The 21,770-nt window shown below is 38.6% G+C and overlaps 1 protein-coding gene across 7 annotated transcripts in view; it reads left to right on the top strand.

The window, feature by feature from the left end:
• The window catches only part of SCLT1 (sodium channel and clathrin linker 1), a 259,944-nt gene that overhangs the window by 194,011 nt on the left and 44,163 nt on the right, over positions 1–21,770 (top strand). The window contains exons 19-20 of one of the 7 annotated variants that reach the window (XM_027103712.1): positions 475–525; positions 1,146–2,040. The exons of 5 other annotated variants lie outside the window; for them this stretch is intronic. In XM_027103712.1, the coding sequence (XP_026959513.1) occupies positions 475–525; positions 1,146–1,158 (64 nt within the window). In that variant the 3' untranslated portion in view covers positions 1,159–2,040. Of the gene's footprint in view, positions 1–474; positions 526–1,145; positions 2,041–21,770 lie in introns of those variants that run through there. One more of the 7 variants, XM_027103713.1, reaches the window with a different exon arrangement.

Here is a 21,770-nt window from a genome sequence, read left to right as displayed (position 1 = left end):
CCTGACATAGTTGGTTAAGGGAGATTGTGGTGTTCCAAAGCTTGCCTTGGCCTGCTGTGCATGGGCTGGGTGTGAAGGCTACAGGATCATAGTTTTCTTGCATCTGGTGTCTACCCGCTCTGGGTGATGCTGGTTTAGAGGCTTGTGCAGACTTCCTGGAGGGCAGGGCCAGTGCCTGCTCAGTGGTGGGTGGAGCTGGGTCTTGGTCCTTTGGTGGGCAGAGCCATGTCTGGGCGCAACTGTGGCCTCAGGAAGTCTTTAGGCAGCCTGTCTGCTGATGGATGGGCTGTGTCTCCACCCAGTTAGTCGTTTGGCCTGAGGCGTCCCAACACTGGTGCCTGCGGGCTGTTTGGTGGTACCAGGTCTTGGCACTAATGAGCTAGAGGGAGGATCTCGAGACGGCAGCCACAAGCATCAGTGTCCACACAGTATATAGCTTCTACATATGGCTGCCACCAGTGTCTATGTCCCCAGGATGAGTCACAGCCATCCCTACCTCTCCAGGAGACTCTCCAAGACGAACAGGTAAGTCTGGCCCAGGCTTCTATCAAATTACTGCTTCTGCCCTGGGTCCTGGTGCACATAAGATTTTGTGTGTGCCCTTTAAGAATGAAGTTTCTAATGAACCTTTCAGTTTGGCACTCTGTGGTTGTCTTGTTAATTATGGTAAGAACAGTTTTGGTGGAATGCTGGAATGAAAATGTAGTTAGAATAAATTTAAGAGAAAAGAAAAAATTTTGCTTCCATTTAATGGTGAAGTAGGAAATTTGGACCTGCCCTCTACCACGACTAAAAAAGTTACATGAATTATAGAAAGCATCTACTAAGAGTATTAAATAACTAACAAAAAAATTATTACCAGTTTGACTTTATCCCAGGAATGCAAAACTATTAAAGTATTAGAAAATAAATTGATGTTATTTACCACATTAACTTATTAATTAATTAAAAGAGAAAAATCATAAGTTCTTCTCAATAGATACAGAAAAAGTATTTGAGAAAATTTAATATCTCTCCATTTATGATTTTTAATATATCTCTTAGCAAACTAGGAATAGAATTTCCTTAATTTTATGAAGGCATCTATTCTAAACATTATTCCTAACAGCAAAATAAAATAACGTGTTAATAACTTTCCTTTGAAGATTGGGAAGATGACAAAGCAGACCACTGTTACCACTTCTGTTAGTATTTGTACCAGAAGTCCTAATCAGTGCACTATGGCAAGAAAAAGAAATAAAAGGTAAGGAAAGGAAGTAAACAGTCATTCTTCACAGACAGCATAACTGTGTATGTAGAAAATCTAAAATAATTCATAGACAGAGTATTAGGTGAACATACAAAAATCAATAGTGTTTCTACATACATAGCAGCAACAAACATTTCAAAATAAAACTTTAAAAATAGTAAAATTTACAATGCATCAAAATATATCAAATACCCACGAATAAATTTAACAAATGAGGTATAAGACTTGTACATGAAAACTATGATATTAAAAGTAATTTTTAAAAAACTTTTTTGAATTTTAAAAAATAAAATAAAAAATAAAACTAATTAAAGAAGACCTAAGTAAGTAGAGATCATGTTAATTGATCAGAATACTCAGCATTATAAATTTGTTAACACTCCCCACCCTGACTATATGTAGAGTCAGTGTAACCCCAGTCAAAATACTAGCACATGGAGAAGTATCCAAAACATATTAAGTGAAAAAAAAAAAGTAGTATATAGTGTGTATAGTATTCTACCATTGGCAGAGAGGGCATTTGAGTGTGTGTGTGTACATATATATACAAACATGCTATATATACACTGCGTTCAGACAGACAGACTCACACATACACGCACATTCTGCTTTTTTAAAAAAGAGAAGACAAATAATTTAAATGGTTTTCCATGAGGGGAGAGAAGAGGATAAGGATGAAGACTAGACTTCTTTAAATGAACCTTGTTTTATAGATTTGTAGGCTTGACTTTGAAACTATATAAATGTTTATATATAATGTTTTTTGGTTTTTATTTGTTTTTGGCTGCATTGGGTCTTCGTTGCTGTGCGCGGGCTTTCTCTAGTTGTGGCGAGTTGGGGCTGCTCTTTGTTGCGGCGCATGGGCTTCTCATTGCCGTGGCTTCTCTTGTTGCGGAGCACAGGCTCTAGGTGCGCGGACTTCAGTAGTTGCAGCATGCGGGCTCTAGGGCGCGTGGGCTTCAGTACTTATGGTGTGTGGGCTCAGTAGTTGTGGCTCGTGGGCTGTAGAGCGCAGGCTCAGTAGTTGAGGTGCACAGGCTTAGTTGCTCCGTGGTATGTGGGATCTTCCCGGACCAGGGATAGAACTCATGTCCCCTGCATTGGCAGGCAGATTCTTAACCACTGCGGCACCAGGGAAGTCCCTATATAATTATTTTTAATTAAATCAAATTTTAAAAACAATACCTAAAAATTGAAAGTAAAATTAAGTCAATCAACAATTCTGTAGGAAGTTGATGGCTTAACTACGCAGGTGAGTTATTTCATGTGACATTTAACAGTAATTAGACTGTATACCCTAGTGAGATTAATCCTAAGGGTAAAAGGAAATGCAAAAAATATATAAAATGTGTTTAGTAGTCTTTGTTAGCAATAACATTGGTATTATTACTGTGAAACTTATAGGATAAAGCAAATGAGTAATTATATAAATGTCTTTAAGAACCAAGATTTTCATCATAAGGAGAAAAAACTCAAAGAAATTAAATAAAACTTATAATTCTAAATTGAAATTGGAAATATTAGTATATGAACTTATGCTGTGTTTTACTCTTTAAAATATATATTTCCTAGCTTTGTCCACTAAAAGGACCTAGATACAGTGACCAGTATTCAGATACAATGAGGTATCCTAAAAGAAACCAGGACTCCTTAGATGAATGACTGATAACAGATCGGAGATAGGAAAGTACAAGATGAGCCTGGAAAACATCCTGTGGTAGCGAAAGGCTAGGAAGGTATCAAGATTAAAAGGACCCAGGAGCCAACTTGAGGAAGCTCCCACTGACCCATGTGGTGACAGTTTGAGCATCAAAAAGAATATCTGCAGTAAATTGCAACATACCAAGTATATTAAAAGTCTGTGACTTCAGAATGATATTACATAAAGAAAAAATTCTTTGGTTACCTTTGGAAGACGTTATAGAAACAACTCTTTCTGAAAAGAAGATAAACCAAAAAATCCAGCATTTATTCTACTCTTCCTGTACTCGCTATACTTCACCAAATGCTGCTTGGACTTTCCTATCATAATAGCCCTTCCTTCACTGGTTAGGGAACCAACGTAGAGATTTTGCCAGTTAATTGCTCAATATGTCTCTTCCAGTTATGCATCTCAGAACCAGGGAGATAACCACAGGGTAGGATTATGGACACCCTGGGTCCACTGTGAGACAACTCAAGCCAAAACTCCTTTGATGACCTGACCTACATTAACCTCTCTGGTTGGTGGACCACAGTGGTATTTGGGGTCTCCAGGAATTTGTCATTTCAGCAAGTGTCCAGTAATCCTGAAAGTGTCTGAATTTCCCCTTCCCCATTGCATGGTTACCCTGCCTGCTCTTCACAGGTCCTTCTTAGGGGAAGGCCAGGAGGAAGTATATATGGATGTATAACAGGTTCAAAGGAACCTACAGCTCCTTCCTTCATTCAAGAGCTCTGAGTCTGTGAACTGATTCAAGTTTGAGAATTGGTTAAAGGGTCATGACACTGTCTTACAATGATTCAAGACTGCTATTCACAAGACCTCGAGCTTTTCTATTTCTGCAAATCAAATAAGACTTTAGTAGACTGCCCATCTATTTCAGTTCTAGGGTGACAGTGATAAAATTATCAAGCCCCAAAGATCTCTGTAAATCAGACTCTACTGATTACTACTTCAACTCTACTGCCATTCCAGTAATGATGACTGCATTTTCTTTGGAGATTTAATGTCAGTACATCACCCTTGCTGTTGAGAATTGTATCATTTTCTTTAACTTCAGGAAGCCCAGTTCCATGGTAGCAATCCCCACTGTCATTTCAGTCCAACAGAGAATAACCACTACAGAGCTCTTCAGGGATACTGGGGCAACTGTTGTGACTATATTTCTCACAGTCTTGGTGAAGGAAATGTCCTCTGGACCCTCCTGGGGGACATAGTTGAAAGATGGATGAATTGGTTTTAACATTTAAAAAGCCTACCCTAGCTTTCCAGTCTCCCTAACTTTTGATAACTTCCTCGACACCAGTGATTCTCAAGTGGGGATGATTTTTGTCCTCCTCCCCACCCCGGAGCATTTGTCTTGAAAATATCCAGACACATTCAGGGATGCTATTGGCATCTAGTGTATAGGGGACAGGGATGCTGTTAAACATCGTGCAATGCTCAGGACAGCGCTGCACAGCAAAGAATTTTCCAGCCAATGGTGTCAGTAGTGCCAAGGTTGAGAAACCCTGCTCTACTGTATAACAAGGAGCTTCTTACATTTCAGTCTTCAGTATAGGTCACCTTTGAATCCAGATTTTGTTCAACCGACCAAGCAAACCAAAATACTCAAGCTAATTCATTGGATCTAGAATATCTGCTTTGTGAGCCCATATTGGTAAATGTGGCTTAATCCAATGTTTTATTCTTTCTGCTGTAATCTAACACCCTTAGGATCTATTCTCACACATACTCTCTATGTGTAAAATTGGCAGAATCATAATTATTTTAGTGTATTCTGCCTTCTCACAGGTCTTGTTTTGTACCTCATTTCCTAGAGCTTATTAGACTTCAGTCTGGCTACAGATATAGAAGCAATGGATGATGGTAAGGTAAATCGTGCAGGGAGTCACCTATTCCTTGCAAGGCAACTCTCTCAGGTGAGGCCACGTTTCAGGCAAAGGAGACTTACCTTTCCAAACAGAGTAGAAGGACTGCTTCTACTGGCAAAGGAGGCATTGCAGAATTTAAGGGTTCAAGGCTCCAGCTTCATTGGAGTCTGTCTGTTCACATGTCCCCATTTCAATTTGTAGGGGTGAAAAGACCCTACAAGGTTGGGAATTCAGGCTGTGGTGTAGTTCAGCCATCCATGGAATTAGACTTTGGATTTGATTATCAGAAAACTCAGCCTTGCAGCCAGTGGAGATAAGGGTTTCTTTTAGGGTAGTCATGGTAGATTTCAGGCCCCTAATCTAGACTTTGAGCTCATAATTGAAAACTCTGACCTCTTTATTTTTATTTTCAAAGTTCTCCATTGTACCTAAAAGCTGCATTATACTCTTCATTCACTAAACTATTCTATGTCATTAATTATTTGGTCACTCAAAACCATATGTTGTACAGGCACTCGATTATATAGGTAATAATTTAAGTAACTCTTTTACCTTTGCATACCATGGATTACCAGTGTCCCCTTTACCACTGGCCTTTAAATTTAATCAAAGCATAGAACCAATTTTAGATAACTCACGACCAGTTAGAGTACCCATTCATAAGGTTATATTCCTCTGGAACTTCTTCTGGTACCAGTTCCTCTATGTATCAGGTTTTATTCAGGGAAACAGAGCTACTCCGGGTGATATAGAATATGGGATTTATTTGGGAAATTAGGCCTTACACAGTGGCACTGGTAGAGAAACCAATGCAATGTCGTTGTGTCTGCATGTCATGCTAAGCCTGAAGTCACTGTGTGTCAGCTAAATCAGCGGTTGTGAAGGAAATCCGGATGTAGATGAGAGCACTCACAAGGACAAACAACCCTATTTTCACCTGTCTTTCACCACATCTACCTCCAACCCCTTTCATGGATGACCTGCAGGAGAAGCTGTTGCCCTTCACCATGGATCTGTATATGACCCAAGAGGCCAAAAGAGGACATCTGCCAAGAGGCAGAAGATGGAATTGCTGTGGGTGCTGGTGGTGCCCCACACCGACATAGTGACCTAACATACCAGCAACTGTGCATGAGTTGCCACAGTGCCAGGTGCCCGCCAGCTTCACAGCCTACTGCACAAATTTCTCTTATGGTCAACACCAGCCTAGGACCAGGCAGGGAAAGGAATCCTGGAAAAACATCATTCCAGCTTAACTAAGTTGATGCAGTCGAAAGCAAACCACCATGTGTTTGTCATAATGTAATTCTTGATGTTGGGCAGTTCACAATGCTTACATAAGGAAAAACAAAGCCATATAAAATAATGTAGACTTAACATCAATCTAAAGAGTATATTTATGATAGCTGTAATTTCTTGAATACACATTCTTTGCCACTTTACGTACTCCTTTAATCATCTCAAAAACTTTATGAAATAAATGCTGTTATACCCCCTGTATTAGGGTTTCTCAGAGAAACAGAACCAATAGGGTGTGTGTGTGTGTGTGTGTGTGTGTGTGTGTGTGTGTGTGTGTCTATAAAAGGGTTTATTTTAAGGAATTGGCTCAACTGATTATAGAGGCTTGGTGAGTCCAAACTCTGATGGAGAAGACTGGCAGGCTAGAGATTTAAGGAGTTGCATTTCAAACCCACAGGCATTCGTGCTGGAGACATGAAAAGCCAGTGTTACTGTTCAATCCAAAGGTTGTCTACTGCAGAGTTCCCTCTTGCTTGGGGCAAGTCAGCTTTTTGTTCTATTCAGGCCATCAACTGATTATATGAGGCCCACCCACATTATGAAGGGCATTCTGCTTTACTTAAAGTCCAATGACTTAAATGTAAATCTCATCCAGAAACACTGTCATAGAAACATCCAGAATAATGTTTAACCAAATCTGGGCACCACGGCCCAGCCAAGTTGACACATAAAATTAACTGTCACACTCCCTTGTCATACATGAGGAAACTCCGGACTTTAAAAAGTTTATACAAGTCTACAATTCATTATCTGCAATTCCAAATTCAAAAGGACTCTGAAAACAGTCTTTTTCTAAGTTATATGCGTACACTTCTGTAAAAAAACCTGACATGAAATGATAGGAGGCGACTTATGATACAAGTGTATCTACGTGTGCCCACACACATATACACATGTATATAGATACACAGAAACATTTCCTTAATTGTGCCTATTCATATGTTTTACTGAAAAATATTTATAAACATTATAAACTCTATCCTACTCTAAACCCATAAAATATTTTTCTTGGATGCTTGGATTTTGCTATATTGTATATGTAATTTGTGCACACCAACTGATCACTCCCAGTAGATTATTGATAGTGAGTGTGTTTTATTTTTGTTTGTATTCCCTGAAGTATTGAGCAAAGTGCCTTGCCAAAAGGAAACACATAGAATGTTGAATTTAACTGCCTTGAGTCTATCAAAATAGTTTTAATACTACTCTGTCTGCTGCTTGTCGTCTGGGCTAGAAAGATTACTAATGCTTTTTACAGTTTATGACTTCAGGAATACGACTTGATTTTTTGAAAAGTAATTTTATCCCAGTTATACATGTATTTCTTTCTATTTTTTATTGGAGTATAGTTGATTTACAATGTTGTATTCATTTCTGATATAAAGTAAAGTAAATCAGTTATACATATACATATATCCACTCTTTTTTAGATGCTTTTCCCATATAGGTCATTACAGAGTATTGAGTAGAGTTACCTGTGCTATACAGTAGCTTCTTAATTAGTTATCTATTTTATATATAGTAGTGTGTATATGTCAATACCAATCTCCCAACTTATCCCTTCCCCCTGGTAACCATAAGTTTGTTTTCTACAACTGTAACTCTTTCTTTTTTGTAAATAAGTTCATTTGTACCATTTTTTTAGATTCCACATATAAGCAATTTCATATGATATTTGCCTTTCTCTGTCTGACTTACTTCACTCAGTATGACAATGTCTAAGTCCATCCATGTCACTGCAGATGGCATTATTTTCTTCCTTTTTATAGCTGAGTAATATTCCATTGTATATATGTACCACCTCTTTTTTAACCATTCCTCTGTCAGTGGACATTTAGGTTGCTTCCACGTCTTGGCTATTGTAAATAGTGCTGCAGTGAACATTGGGGTGCATGTGTATTTTCGAATTATGGTTTTCTCCAGATACATCTCCAGATATATAGGAGTGGCATTGCTGGATCATATGGTTGCTCTATTTTTAGTTTTTTAAGGAACCTCCATACTGTTCTCCATAGTACCAATTTACATTCCCACTAACAGTGTAGCCTTTTCTCCACACCCTCTCCAGCATTTATTTATTTATTTATTTATTTTTAATTTTTATTTTTTTTGGGCGTACGCGGGCCTCTCACCATCGTGGCCTCTCCCATTGCGGAGCACAGGCTCCGGACGCGCAGGCTCAGTGGCCATGGCTCACAGGCCCAGCCACTCCGCGGCACGTGGGATCTTCCCGGATGGGGGCACGAACCTGTGTCCCCTGCATTGGCAGGCGGACTCGCAACCACTGCACCACCAGGGAAGCCCTCCAGCATTTATTGTTTGTAGATTTTTTGATGACGGCCATTCTAACCAGTGTGAGGTGATAGCTCATTGTAGTTTTGATCTACATTTCTCTAATAATTAGTGACGTTGAGCATCTTTTCATGTGCCTCTTCACCAACTGTATGTCTTCTTTGGAGAAATGTCTATTTAGGTCTTCTGCCCATTTTTTGATTGGGTTGTTTGTTTTTTTGATATTGAGCTGCCTGAGCTGTTTGTATATTTTGGAGATTAATCCCTTGTCAGTTACTTCATTTGCAAATATTTTCTCCCATTCTGAGGGCTGTCTTTTCATTTTGTTTATGGTTTTCTTTGCTGTGCAAAAGCTTTTAAGTTTCATTAGGTCCCATTTTTTTATTTTTGTTTTTATTTTCATCACTCTAGGAGGTAGGTCAAAAAATATCTTGCTGTGATTTATGTCAAAGAATGTTCTTCCTGTTATCCTCTAATAGTTTTATAGTGTCTCGTCTTACATTTAGGTCTTTAAACCATTTTGAGTTTATTTTTGTGTGGTGTTAGGGAGCATTCTAATTTCATTCTTTTACATGTAACTGTCCAGTTTCCCCAGCACCACTTATTGAAGAGATTGTCTTTTCTCCATTGTATATTCTTGCCTCCTTTGTCATAGATTAGGCGACTATAGGTGCATGGGTTTATCTCTGGGCTTTCTGTCCTGTTCCATTGATCTATATTTCTGTCTCTGTGCCAGTACCATACTGTTTTTTTTTGTTGTTTGTTTGTTTGTTTTGCAGCACGCAGGCCTCCCACTGCTGTGGCCTCTCCTGTTGCGGAGCACAGGCTCTGGGCATGCAGGCTCAGCGGCCATGGCTCACGGGCCCAGCCGCTCCGTGGCATGTGGAATCTTCCCGGACCGGGGCATGAACCCACGTCCCCTGCATTGGCAGGCGGACTCTCAACAACTGCGCCACCAGGGAAGCCCCTACCATACTGTTTTGATTACTGTAACTTTGTAGTATAGCCTGAAGTCAGGGAGCCTGATTCCTCCAGCTCCGTTTTTCTTTCTCAAGATTGATTTGGCTATTCAGGGTCTTTTTTTTTTTTTTTGCGGTCCGCGGGACTCTGCCATTGCGGAGCACAGGCTCCGGGCACGCAGGCTCAGCGGCCATGGCTCGCGGGCCCAGCCGCTCTGCAGCATGCGGGATCCTCCCAGACCGGGGCACGAACCCGTGTCCCCTGCATCGGCAGGCAGACCCCCAACTGCACCCCCAGGGAAGCCCCTATTCAGGGTCTTTTGTGTGTCCATACAGATTGCAAAATTTTATGTTCTAACTCAGTGAAAAAATCTATTGGTAATTTGATAGAGATTGCATTCAATCTGTAGGTATTTTGGATAGTATGGTTATCTTGACAGTACTGATTCTTCCAATCTAAGAAGCATGGTATATATCTCCATCTGTTTGTGTCATCTTTGATTTCTTTCATAAGTGTCTTATAGTTTTCTGAGTACAGGTCTTTTACCTCTTTAGATAGTTTTATTCCTAGGTATTTTATTCTTTTTGATGCAGTGATAAATGGGATTGTTTCCTTAATTTCTCTTTCTGATATTTCATTGCTAGTGTATAGGAATGCAAGAGATTTGTGTGCATTAATTTTGTATCCTGCAACTTAACCAAATTCACTGATGAGCGTTAATAATTTTCTGGTAGCATCTTTAGGATTTTCTATGTATAGTACCATGTCATCTGCAAACAGTGACAGCTTTACTTCTTTTTCTCCAATTTGGATTCCTTTTATTTCTTTTTCTTCTCTGGTTGCTGTGGCTAGGGCTTCCAAAACTATGTTGAATAAAAGTGGTGAGAGTGGACATCCTTGTCTTGTTCTGATCTTAGAGGAAATGCTTTCAGTTTTTCACCATTGAGAATGATATTTTCTGTGGGTTTGTCATATATGGCCTTTTTTATGTTGAGGTAGGTTCCCTCTATGCCCACTTTCTGGAGAGTTTTTATCATAAATGGGTGTTGAATTTTGTCAAAAGCTTTTTCTTCATTTATTGAGATGATCATATGGGGGTTGGGGGGGAGGTTTTAATTTTTATGATCATATGGTTTTTATTCTTCATTTTTTTAATGTGGGGTATCACAATGATTGATTTTCATATATTGAAAAATACTTGCATCCCTGTGCTAAATCCCACTTGATCATGGTGTATGATCCTTTTAATGTGCTGTTGAATCCAGTTTGCTAGTATTTTGTTGAGGATTTTTGCATCTATGTTTATCAGTGATATTGGCCTGTAATTTTCTTTTTTTGTGGTATCTCTGTCTGGTTTTGGTATCAGGGTGATGGTGGCCTCGTAGAAGGAGCTTGGGAGTGTTCCTTCCTCTGCAAATTTTTGGAAAGATAGGTGTTAACCCTTCTCTAAATGTTTGATAGAATTCACTTGTGAAGCCATCTGGTCCTGGGCTTTAGTTTGTTTGAAGTTTTTTAATCACAGTTTCAATTTCAGTACTTGTGATTGGTCCATTCATATTTTCTATTTCTTCTTGGTTCAGTCTTGGAAGATTGTACCTTACTAAGAATTTATCCATTTCTTCTGTGTTGTCCATTTTATTGGCATGATAGTTGCTAGTAGTAGTCTCTCATGATCCTTTGTGTTTCTGTGGTGTCTGTTGTAACTTCTCCTTTTTCATTTCTAATTCTACTTATTTGAGTCCTCTCCTTTTTTTTCTTTATGAGTCTGGCTAAAGGTTTATCAATTTTGTTTATCTTCTCAAAGAACCAGCTTTTAGTTTCATTGATCTTTTCTGTTGCTTTCTTCATCTCTCTTTCATTTATTCCTGCTCTGATCTTTATGATTTCTTTCCTTCTATTAACTTTGGGTTTTGTTTGTCTTCTTTGTCTAGTTGCTTTAGGTATAAGGTTAGGTTGTTTATGTGAGATTTTTCTTGTTTCCTGAGGTAACATTTATTGCTATAAACTTGCCTCTTAGAACTGCGTTTGCTCCATCCCATAGGTTTTGGATCATTGTGCTTCCATTGTCATTTGCCTCTAGCTATTTTTTGATTTCCTCTTTGATTTCTTCAGTGATCCATTGGTTGTTTAGTAACATATTATTTAGCCTCCATGTGTTTGTGCTTTTTGCAGTTTTTTTTTTTCCTGTAATTGATTTATAATCTCATAGCATTGTGGTTGGAAAAGATGCTTGATATGATTTCTTAAATTTACCAAGGCTTGATTTGTGGGCCAAGATGTGATCTATCCTGGAGAATGTTCCATGTGCACTTGAGAAGAAAGTGTCTTCGGCTGCTTTCAGATGGGATGTTCTATAAATATCAATAAGTCTATCTGGCCTAATGTTTCATTTAAGACTCCTGTTTTCTTACTGCTTTTCTTTCTGGATGATCTGCCCATTGGTTGTAAGTGGCATGTTAAAGTCCGCCACTATCACTGTGTTTTACTGTCAGTTTCCCCTTTTATGGCTGTTAACATTTGCCTTATATATTGAGGTGCTCCTATGTTGGTTCCATATATATTTATAATTGTTATGTCTTCTTCTTGGATTGATCCCTTGATGATTATGTAGTGTCCTTCCTTGTCTCTTGTAACAGTCTATTTTAACGTCTCTTTTGTCTGCTATGAGTATTGCTACTCTGGCTTTCTTTTGTTTTCCATTTGCATGGAACATCTTTTCTCATCTGCTCACTTATAGTCTATATGTGTCCGTAGTTCTGAAATGGGTCTCTTGTAGACAGCGTATATACAGGTCTTATTTTTGTATCCATTCAGCCAGTCTATATCTTTTGGTTGGAGCATTTAATCCATTTACATTTAAGGTAATTATCAATATGTATGTTCCTAAATCCATTTTCTTAATTGTTTCTGGTTTGTTTTTGTAGGTCTTTTTTCTTCCCTTCCTCTTTTGTTCTCTCCTCTTGTGGTTTTATGACCATCTTTAGTGTTGTGTGACGGTTGCTCTTTCTTTTGTGTGTGTGTATCTATTGTAGTTTTTTGGTTTGCACTTCCCATGAGGTTTTGATATAGCAACTATATATATACAAGGTTGTTTTAAGTTGCTGGTCTCTTAATTTCAAATGCAATTCCCATTTCCGGCATTTGTAGTCCCCTCATGGTTGTGGGTTTTGATATCATATTTGTGTGTGGATGACTTCTTACTTTTACTGTATGTTTACCTTTACCAGTGAACTTTCCCATACGTGATTTTCTTGTTTCTAGTTGTAGCCTCTCCCACTGCCCCCACCTAGAGAAGTCCCTTTAGCATTTGTTTCAGAGCTTATTTGGTGGTGATGAATTCTCTTAGTTTTTGCTTGTCTGTAAAGCTTTTGACTTCTCCATCGAATCTGAATGAGTCTTGCTGGGTAGAGTATTCTTGGTTGTAGGTTTTTCCCTTTCATTACTTTAAATATATCATACCACTCCCTCTGGCATACAGAGTTTCTGCTGAAAAATCAGCATATAACCTTATGGGGATTCCCTTGTAGGTTATTTGTTGCTTTTTCCTCTGTTGCTTTTAATATTTTTTCTTTGTATTTAATTTTTGTCAGTTTGATCATTATGTATCTTGGTGTGTTCCTCCTTGGATTTATCCTGTATGGGACTCTCTATGCTTCCTGGACTTGAGTGACTATTTCCTTTCCCATGTTAGAGAAATATCTCTTCAAATACTTTCTCAGGCCTTTCTCTTTCTCTTCTTCTGGGAGTCCTATAATGCACATGTTGAAGCGTTTAATGTTGTCCCAGAGGTCTCTGAGACAATCCTCATTTCTTTTCATTCTTTTTTCTTTATTCTGTTCTACTGTGACAGTGATTTCCACCACTCTGTTTCCAGCTCACTTATTCATTCTTCTGCCTCTGTTATTGATTTCTTCCAGTGTGTTTTTCATTTCAGTTATTGTGTTGTTCATCTCTGTCTGTTTGTTCTTCACATCTTCTATCTCTTTGTCAAACATTTCTTTTATCTTCTTGGTCTGAGACTCCATTCTTTTTCTGAGATTTTAGATCATCTTTACTATCATTGCTATGAACTCTTTTTCAGATAGATTGCCTATCTCCTCTTCATTTAGTTGTTCTTGTAGGTTTTTATCTTGCTCCTTCATCTGCAGCATATTTCTCTGTCATCTCATTTTGTCCAGTTTACTGTGTTTGTTTTCTCCTTTCTGCAGGCTGCAGGATTTTAGTTCCTCTTGCTTCTGGTGTCTGTCCCCTGGTGGGTGAGGTTGGTCCAGGGGCTTATGCAGGCTTCCTGGTGAGAGGGACTGGTGCCTGCCCTCTGGTGGGTAGCAGTGGGTCTTGTCTTTCTGGTGGGCAGGGCTCTCACAAGGGGTATATTTTGGGGTGGCTCTGAGCCTAGTACAACTTTTGGCAACCTGTCTGTTGATGGATGGGGCTGTGTTCCTGTCTTGCTGGCTGTTTGGCCTAAGGAGTTCTAGCACTGAAGCCTGCAGGCTGTTGGGAGGGGCCGGGTCTTGGTGCTGAAATGAGGACCTCTGGGAGAGCTCACGCCAATTAATATTCCCTGGGGCATCTGCTAGTATGCTAGTAATTGGCCCTGGTGACTCTCAGGCTTTGCTTTCACCAGGCCAGCATGGAGGCTTCGCAGGCGGGATGGTGCCAGGGTGGTGACTGAGACATGCAAGCCCATTAGGCAGGAGGGGCCCGTGGTGGCAATCAAGGCAAGCAAGCTGCCCAGCCAGGGAGGGGCCGGAGGAGGTGGCGGCCAGGGATGCGTGAGCCCACTCCAGCAGGAACCCTCCCTAATACCTGGGAGGAAGGGGCTGGCTCATGAGGAGAGAGGCTGCAGTGGTGGACCCGCCCTTTGCATGTCACTCAACGATGGTGCTTATTTTCTCTGGTGGTCCGGGTTTCCTCCATGAGCATTCCCATTTGCAGAGCTCCTCATTCCCATCCCTTCTGGCTGTATCCTCACAGCCGACAGCAGTCCCCTCCCCAGGTTTGCTCTCCAAACCCCATGTTCCAACACCCAGCCCCTGTGCGCACTGGCAGACACATGTCTCAGGATGGGATGAACAAGGCCGTGGTAAGGACCATCTGTGTAAGTCTCACTCTGTCCTGCCTGCATAGACCGGTTGTTGCACTCTCCTCCGAGCCCCCGAAGCTCCCCTTCGGTCCCAGCTGATCTCCCCACCAGTGAGGGGGTTTCCCCAGATGCGGGAACCTCTCCTCTCCTTCAGCTCCCCACCAGGGGTGCAGGTCCCATCCCACTTCCTCTCCTCTTCCTTTTATCCCTTTTTCTTTCTTTCGTCCTACCCGGTTACATGGGGATCTTTCTTGTCCTTTTAGGTGTCCGAGGTCCTCTGCTAGTGTTCAGCAGGTGCTCTGTGAGAACTGTTCCATTCGTAGATGTGTTCTTGATGCGTTTGTGGGGAGAGATGAACTCCACGTCCTCCTCCTCCTCCTCTGCCATCTTGACTCCTATATATATGTATTTTATTATCAAGGCATTTTCACATGATTCTCATGAGTTATCTCATTACTACTAAGAGCCTGTGAGTTGTGAGATTATCCATATTTTGGAGGGTATTATTAGTTCAGAGAAATCAAATAATATCTTCAAAAATTATGGATATTCTAGATTTTAAGTTATATACATCTTAGATTCTGTACATATATATTTTAACATGTAGGATTAAATATATTTGACTAATAAACACCTTCATTTGTACGACATAAGCCCTATAAATTAAATACATATAACTAAAATTATTTTAAATGTTCTAAGATGTTTCATGCTTTTAAAGTAACCTCTAATATAAGTGTTCAGTGAAGGAAAATTTGTGTAGCTGTGTTTTCAATTATAGACAAATCAATGAATCTCATGAATTATTTTCCTCCAAAACATAAACTGAGGCAGAGATCTGGCATGGGCACAGAATATAAGTGTTCCTACATGTGACACATACAAAAGATCAAACTGGGGACTTCCCTGGTGGCGCAGTGGTTAAGAATCCGCCTGCCAATGCAGGGAACATGGGTTTAAGCCCTGGTCTGGGAAGATCTACATTCTGCAGAGCAACTAAGCCCGTGAGCCACAACTATCGAGCCTACGCTCTAGAGCCTGTGAGCCACAACTACTGAAGCCCGTGCTCCTAGAACCTGTGCCCCACAACAAGAGAAGCCACTGCAGTGAGAAGCCCGCGCACTGCTACAAAGAGTAGCCCCTGCTCGTTACAACTAGAGAAAGCCTGTGCACAGCAATGAAGACCCAACACAGCCAAAAATAAATAAATTTATTTAAAAAACAAAAAAGATCAAACTAGAGAGCAAAGATGAGGAAGAAGAGTAGACTTCAGACAACTTAGAGGAATATAAAAGAACATACCAGTGACATTAAACCAACCAGTTCAGCTATAATTGTAAAAAAAGAAAAAGTTGGATAAAATACTTTATTAGTGAAAATATGTGAGTAAATCTCAAAATATGAAACTGGTAACTGTGGTTATTTGATATAATCACTCAAGACCTTTAGTACCTACTGATAATATTAACAAGGTGATGCTAGATTGGTAAAGTCATTCATCTTTTGGTAGAACTCTTCCTAATGAGCTAAGTCAAGATAATAAAAGGCTTCTTTGATTACTCAAACCCAGTTTTCAAATATTGAGAGATGTAATAGATTTTAGGAATAAATGTTGATCTGGCTTGAGCATTGAAGGTGGGAAATACACTGCAGAAGAAAAGATCCAAAGCTCAGCAGTGAATGGTAATTTTGGAGGAACATATTTACTGGAACATAAAAATATTAGTAATCAAAAATTAATAGTAAATGACATCTTTAGTGATTCCTGGTTTATAAATTCTGTAATGACAAATGTTTACATAAATGAAATATGTTTACACTTGATGGAGGGGTTTTAAGGTGAAAACAGGTCTTGACACTAAAGATAATTGAATGCTGAAATCTAAGAAAGAAATATCACAAAAGGGAATTCTTGTTTGATTATATTATGGCATTACTATTCCCATAGATATTATTTTGATTTCATCTTCTCTGTTCAGGACTTCCATTATCAGTTTCATTAATGAATTACTAATCTCCTGAAGCTTTAAATGTGGCTCATTTGGGAAAAACATGACTTCTGTCCCCAAAATAAAGAAACAAACTGATTAGCTCCCTCCCTTTCTCTCTCTCTCCTATTGTTTAATAGTTTCATATGCCTATGCTGGTCTTTGAAGTGAAAATAGTTTTTCTTTCTTTTTTGCTCTTCTTCCCTATGTTTTTAAATAATCCACCTTATTTTATCTGGCTGCTTCAATAATTTTTCTTTTACTTTTTTCTCTATTTTTAGGTACTCGCACGTAAACTTGAAATAACATAGACCTTCTGATCTCAAATTCTTTTCTTTAAAAAGATTTCTATTCTTATACTATAAATTATCACCTCTTTGTTGTATTCTCCACTGTACCCCATCCAGCCCTACACCTTACCTAATGTTTGTCCTAATTTTGTAACTATCTATAGGATATTTACTATTTGTCTTGTTATTATCTTAATTTCTACATTCCAAAACCCAGTTTACAGTATTACATCTTCCAAATAGATTTCTACTTCTAATGGTCTTGTCTCTGTTATTGGTGGTACTGTTTCCCTAATCTCCTGGATATAAAACCTTTTAGCCATCTGTGACTCATTCTTTGTCTTCATTTTCTTTCAGTATCCAGGTACTGTTGATACTTCTTTTGAAATGTCTCCTATTTTTCCACTCCCAATGCCATGACTCTAGAATTTCATTGGTTATCTATTGCTATGCAACAAATTCCCCTAAAATTTAGTTGCTTAAAAACAGCATTTATTCTTTCATAATGTCATGAGTCAGGGAATTTGGGAGTAGCTCACCTGGGTGATTCTGGTTCAAGTTCTCTCATGAAGTTATAATTAAGATGTGATGTGAAGATTTGATGGGAGCTGGACAATCCACTTCCAAGCCCACCCACATGGCTGTTGGCAGGAGACCTAAGTTCCTAGTGGGTTGTGGCCACACCTCAGTTCAGTGCCACATAGCCTCTTCACAGAGAAGCAAAAGTATCCTAATGACATGGAAGCTGTCTTCCCCCTTGGCAAACAATCCAAAAGAGAGAAAAAGGAAGAAATCATAATGCCTTTTATGATGTAGTATCTGAAGTCACATGTCACTTCCACTTTATCATGTTCATTAGAAGCAAGTCTATGTCCAGCCCATATTCAAGGTGAGAAGAATTAGGCTCCACTTTTCGAAAAGAAGAATCTCAAAGAATTTGGGGGCATATTTTACAACCATCACAAGACCAAATATGCATTGTTTTGCCCAATTTGAGGATATTGCCATTCCAGCTCAAGCACCATTATTTTCCTCAAGTTTCCTGTATTTCTCCAGTCCATACTAATATGTTCAGTAATTTAGAATTACTGAAGTTCTTGGAGTCTGAAACTGTTTTTTATTAACTGTTTTTTAAAAATTATTTTCTTACCTCTTTTAGATTAGGGTCCATGGGCATACCCTCTTTATTCTTTTAAAATTTCTGTAATATAGTATAAATGCATAAAACACGTACAGTTTTTTAAAAGGTATATTGCGAACACCAATGTAACCACCTCCCAAGTCAAGAAATACCCATACTATTTCCCAGTTAGAATCCTGTTGGAGGAGTGATGTCAAAATTATAATAGCATAAGACATCCTTCATTTTTGTTCCTCTCCCTTAAACAACAAAACTCTGTCATCCATCCACAAATAAAAGTGCCTCTGTGGGAGTTGTGGGATCCAGGACTATACATACAGGAAGGGACCCGGGAGGAGCCTTGCCCAGCCATGCATTGGGTAATAGAGACACAGACCTCAGTATGGGCAGTGGAACTGGCAGAAGCCTATCAACTGGCTCTAGCCCCTTTCAGCCACAATCTGGGAGCATCTGGAGATAACTGATTTGGGCAGTCACCCCAAATCAGTTATCTGGACAAGAGAGCCTTTGTAGAAGTCCAGATATTCAGAGGAGGAATTACAGCATTCTGTTAGAGGATATATATATATTTTGACACATTGGAGTGGAATTGAGAGGAGAGGAATTGAGAGGAGACGTACGAGCTTATGAATTCTGGAATTCTGCCACGAGAGGGAGCAAGGAGCATAAAGTAGGTGTATCCATGTGAGGTCGGAGAAAGCCCCAGAACCTATATCAGGACTAACGAAAGGTATCTCTCACCTGAAGACAGTATAGATCGGAAGAGATGACTGCTACTTCAAATCCAAAATTAGTAACACAAAACTACAATGAACATGAAAAATCAAGGAAATGTGACATCACCAAAAGATCACAACTGTCCTCCAGTAACCAAACCCAAAGACCTGGAGATCTGCAATTTACCCAATAAAGAATTCAAAACAGCTGTTTTAAGGAAATTCAATGAACTACAAGAAAACAGAGAAAGATAATTCAGTGAAATCAGGAAAACAATCCAGGGACAGAATGAGAAATTTAAGAAAGAGATAGAAATCATAAAAAAGAACCAAGCAGAAATTTTGGAGCTAAAGAATTCAATGAATAAAATGTAAAATTCAGTAGAGATCATTAACAGCAGAATAGATCAGACAGAAGAAAGAATCAGTTAGTTAGAGGATAGGAACAATGAGGAGATATACAAGTATAAGACAGATAATCCAGTTAGAGGAGAAAAAAGAAAAAGAATGACAAAGAGTAAAGAAAGCCAATATGATTTATCAGACACCATCAAAAGAAACAATATCCAAATCATTGGAGTTTCAGAAGGAAAGAAATGAAAGGGGCCAGAAAGCTTATTTAAAGAAATAATGGCTGAGAACTTGGCAAAACTGGGGAGAGATTTAGCTGTTCAGGTTCATGAAGCTAATGGATTACCCCATTATTACAATCCAAAATGATCTTCACATTATAATGAAACTATCAAAAATCAAAGAGGGGCTTCCCTGGTGGCACAGTGGTTGAGAGTCCGCTTGCCGATGCAGGGGGACATGGGTTTGTGCCCCGGTCCGGGAGGAACCCACATGCCGTGGAGCGGCTGGGCCCGTGAGCCACGGCTGCTGAGCCTGCGCGTCCGGAGCCTGTGCTCCGCAACGGGAGAGGCCACGACAGTGAGAGGCCCGTGTACTGCAAAAAAAAAAAAAAAATCAGAGAGAATCCTAAAAGCAGCAAGAGAAAAAAAGATTGTAACCTACACAGAAACCCATGTTAGTCTATCAGCAGGATCTTTACGGGCCAGGAGAGAGTAGGATGGTATATTCAAAGTGCTGAAAGAAAAAATATTGCCAACCAGGAGCACTCTATCTAGCAAAGTTATCCTTCAGAAATGAAGACAAAATAAAGATTTTCCCAGATAAACAAAAGCTGAGGAAATTCATGATCACTACATCTGCCTTACAAGAAATGCTGAAAGGAGTTCTTCAAGCTGAAATGAAAAAACATTAATAAGTAACATGAAAACATATGAAAATATACAATACACTGATCAAGATAAGTAATAAAATTCAGAAAACTCTAATACTGTAATATGATGGTGTGTTAACAATTGTAGTATAAAGGTTAAGGACAAGAGTATTAAAACTAACTGTAACTACCGTAACTTGTTAATGAATACACAATATAAAAAGAGGTAAATTGTGACATTAAAAACTTAAAAGGCAGGGGAGTAAAAAGGTAGAGTTTTTGTATGCAAGCAAAGTTGCTTTCAGCATAAAACAGACTGTTCTATCCACAAGATGTTTTGTGTAAGCCTCATGGTAACCACAAAGCAAAAACCTATAGTAGATTTGCAAAAGAAAAAGAGGGGAATCAGAGCACATCATCATGGAAAATCACCAGTTCACAAAGGAGACAGTAAGAGAGGAAAAAAGGAGCAAAGGAACTGTAAAACAGCCAGGAAATAGTTAATAAGAAGGCATCAGTAAATCTTTACATATCAATAATTACTCTAAATGTAAGTGGATTGAGTTCTTCATTCAAAAATAGAGAGTGGCTAGATGAATTAAAAACAAGACCCATCTTTATACTGCCTACAAGAGATTCAGTTCAGCTTTAAGGACACAGGTCCAAAATGGAAACTGAAAGAGAGCAAGGGTAGCTATACTTATATCAGACAAAATAAGACTTTCATGTTACTATTCCTTTTCTAACTTCTTGAAATAGAAGCATGTCTCACAGGTTTTCATATTTTCCCAATGCGTGCATTCTTCTTTTTTTTTTGCATTCTTAAATGTTATAAATTGTCCACTAGATACTGATGTAGCTTTAGCATACAAGTTTTGATATGTGTGGTATTTTCACAATTATTTAATTCAAAATATGTTTAAATTTTTATCTTTTCTTCTTTCAATTCATATGTTATTTATGTCATTTTAAAATTCCTAAATATATGGGGACATTTTAGTTATCTTATTGTTAATTACTTCTGTTTTCCACAGATATGTCTTTTAGAAACAATATATTGTTCTGTTTTAGACCATTTAGTTCATTTATATCCAGTGTAATCTAAAGTATGTTGAGATTTGTTTTCATTGTTTTATTGTAGTACATTGTATTCTGTCATTGCTTTCTTTCTCTTTCCTATCTTGTCTTCTTTATTGACTTAGTATTTTTTTCATCATTCCGCTTCTCCCCCTAAGATTTGGAAATTATATACTATGTATTCTTTTGGTAGTTACCCTAGAAATTATAACATATATACTTACTATAGGAAAGTCTAAAGTTAATCAAAACCCTTATCCTCCTTCCAGATAATATAAGAATTTTGGAACATGTTAACACCACTTATTTCCCTTGCCCAACTTATATATTATTGTTGCCAGATTTTAAAGTCTGCTTTGTAATGTTTTGGTTTCACCTTACTAATTGTTTTATGTAATTACAGTTCATTTATATTAGCCCATATATTTACCACTTTCTTTATTCTGAATTTCTTCTTCTATCTCAAACATTCCAGCTGGGACTACTTTCCTTGTATCTAAATTAGATCTTTTGGAATTTCCTTTAGTGAAGATATGCTGATGATAAAATCTCAGCTTCTGTGTATCTGTGAAATATATTTATTTTATGTACATATTTGAATGATATTTTTGCTGGGTATAGAATTCTGAATTGACTCTTGTTTTCTTCCAGAAAATTAAAAACAACAATCTGTTAACCTCTGGCCTCTGTTGCTTCTGTTGAGAAGTTATCTGTCCACAGTCCTTTGAAAGTAATCTCTTTTCCTGTGGCTGCTATTAAAATGTTCTCTTTGTTTTTCTATAATTTCATTGTGATGTGTATAGGTATAGGTTTCATTTTATTTGTTGTATTTTGTGCCTTCTGAAAGTGTGGCTTGGCTTTGGTTCTAGAAAATTGC

This window comes from Aethalodelphis obliquidens, unplaced genomic scaffold (genome assembly GCF_003676395.1).
Source record: "Aethalodelphis obliquidens isolate GAN/ISIS:26980383/991018 unplaced genomic scaffold, ASM367639v1 scaffold6, whole genome shotgun sequence".
Taxonomy (NCBI): domain Eukaryota; kingdom Metazoa; phylum Chordata; class Mammalia; order Artiodactyla; family Delphinidae; genus Aethalodelphis; species Aethalodelphis obliquidens.
This window is presented reverse-complemented; position numbering and strand designations above follow the sequence as displayed.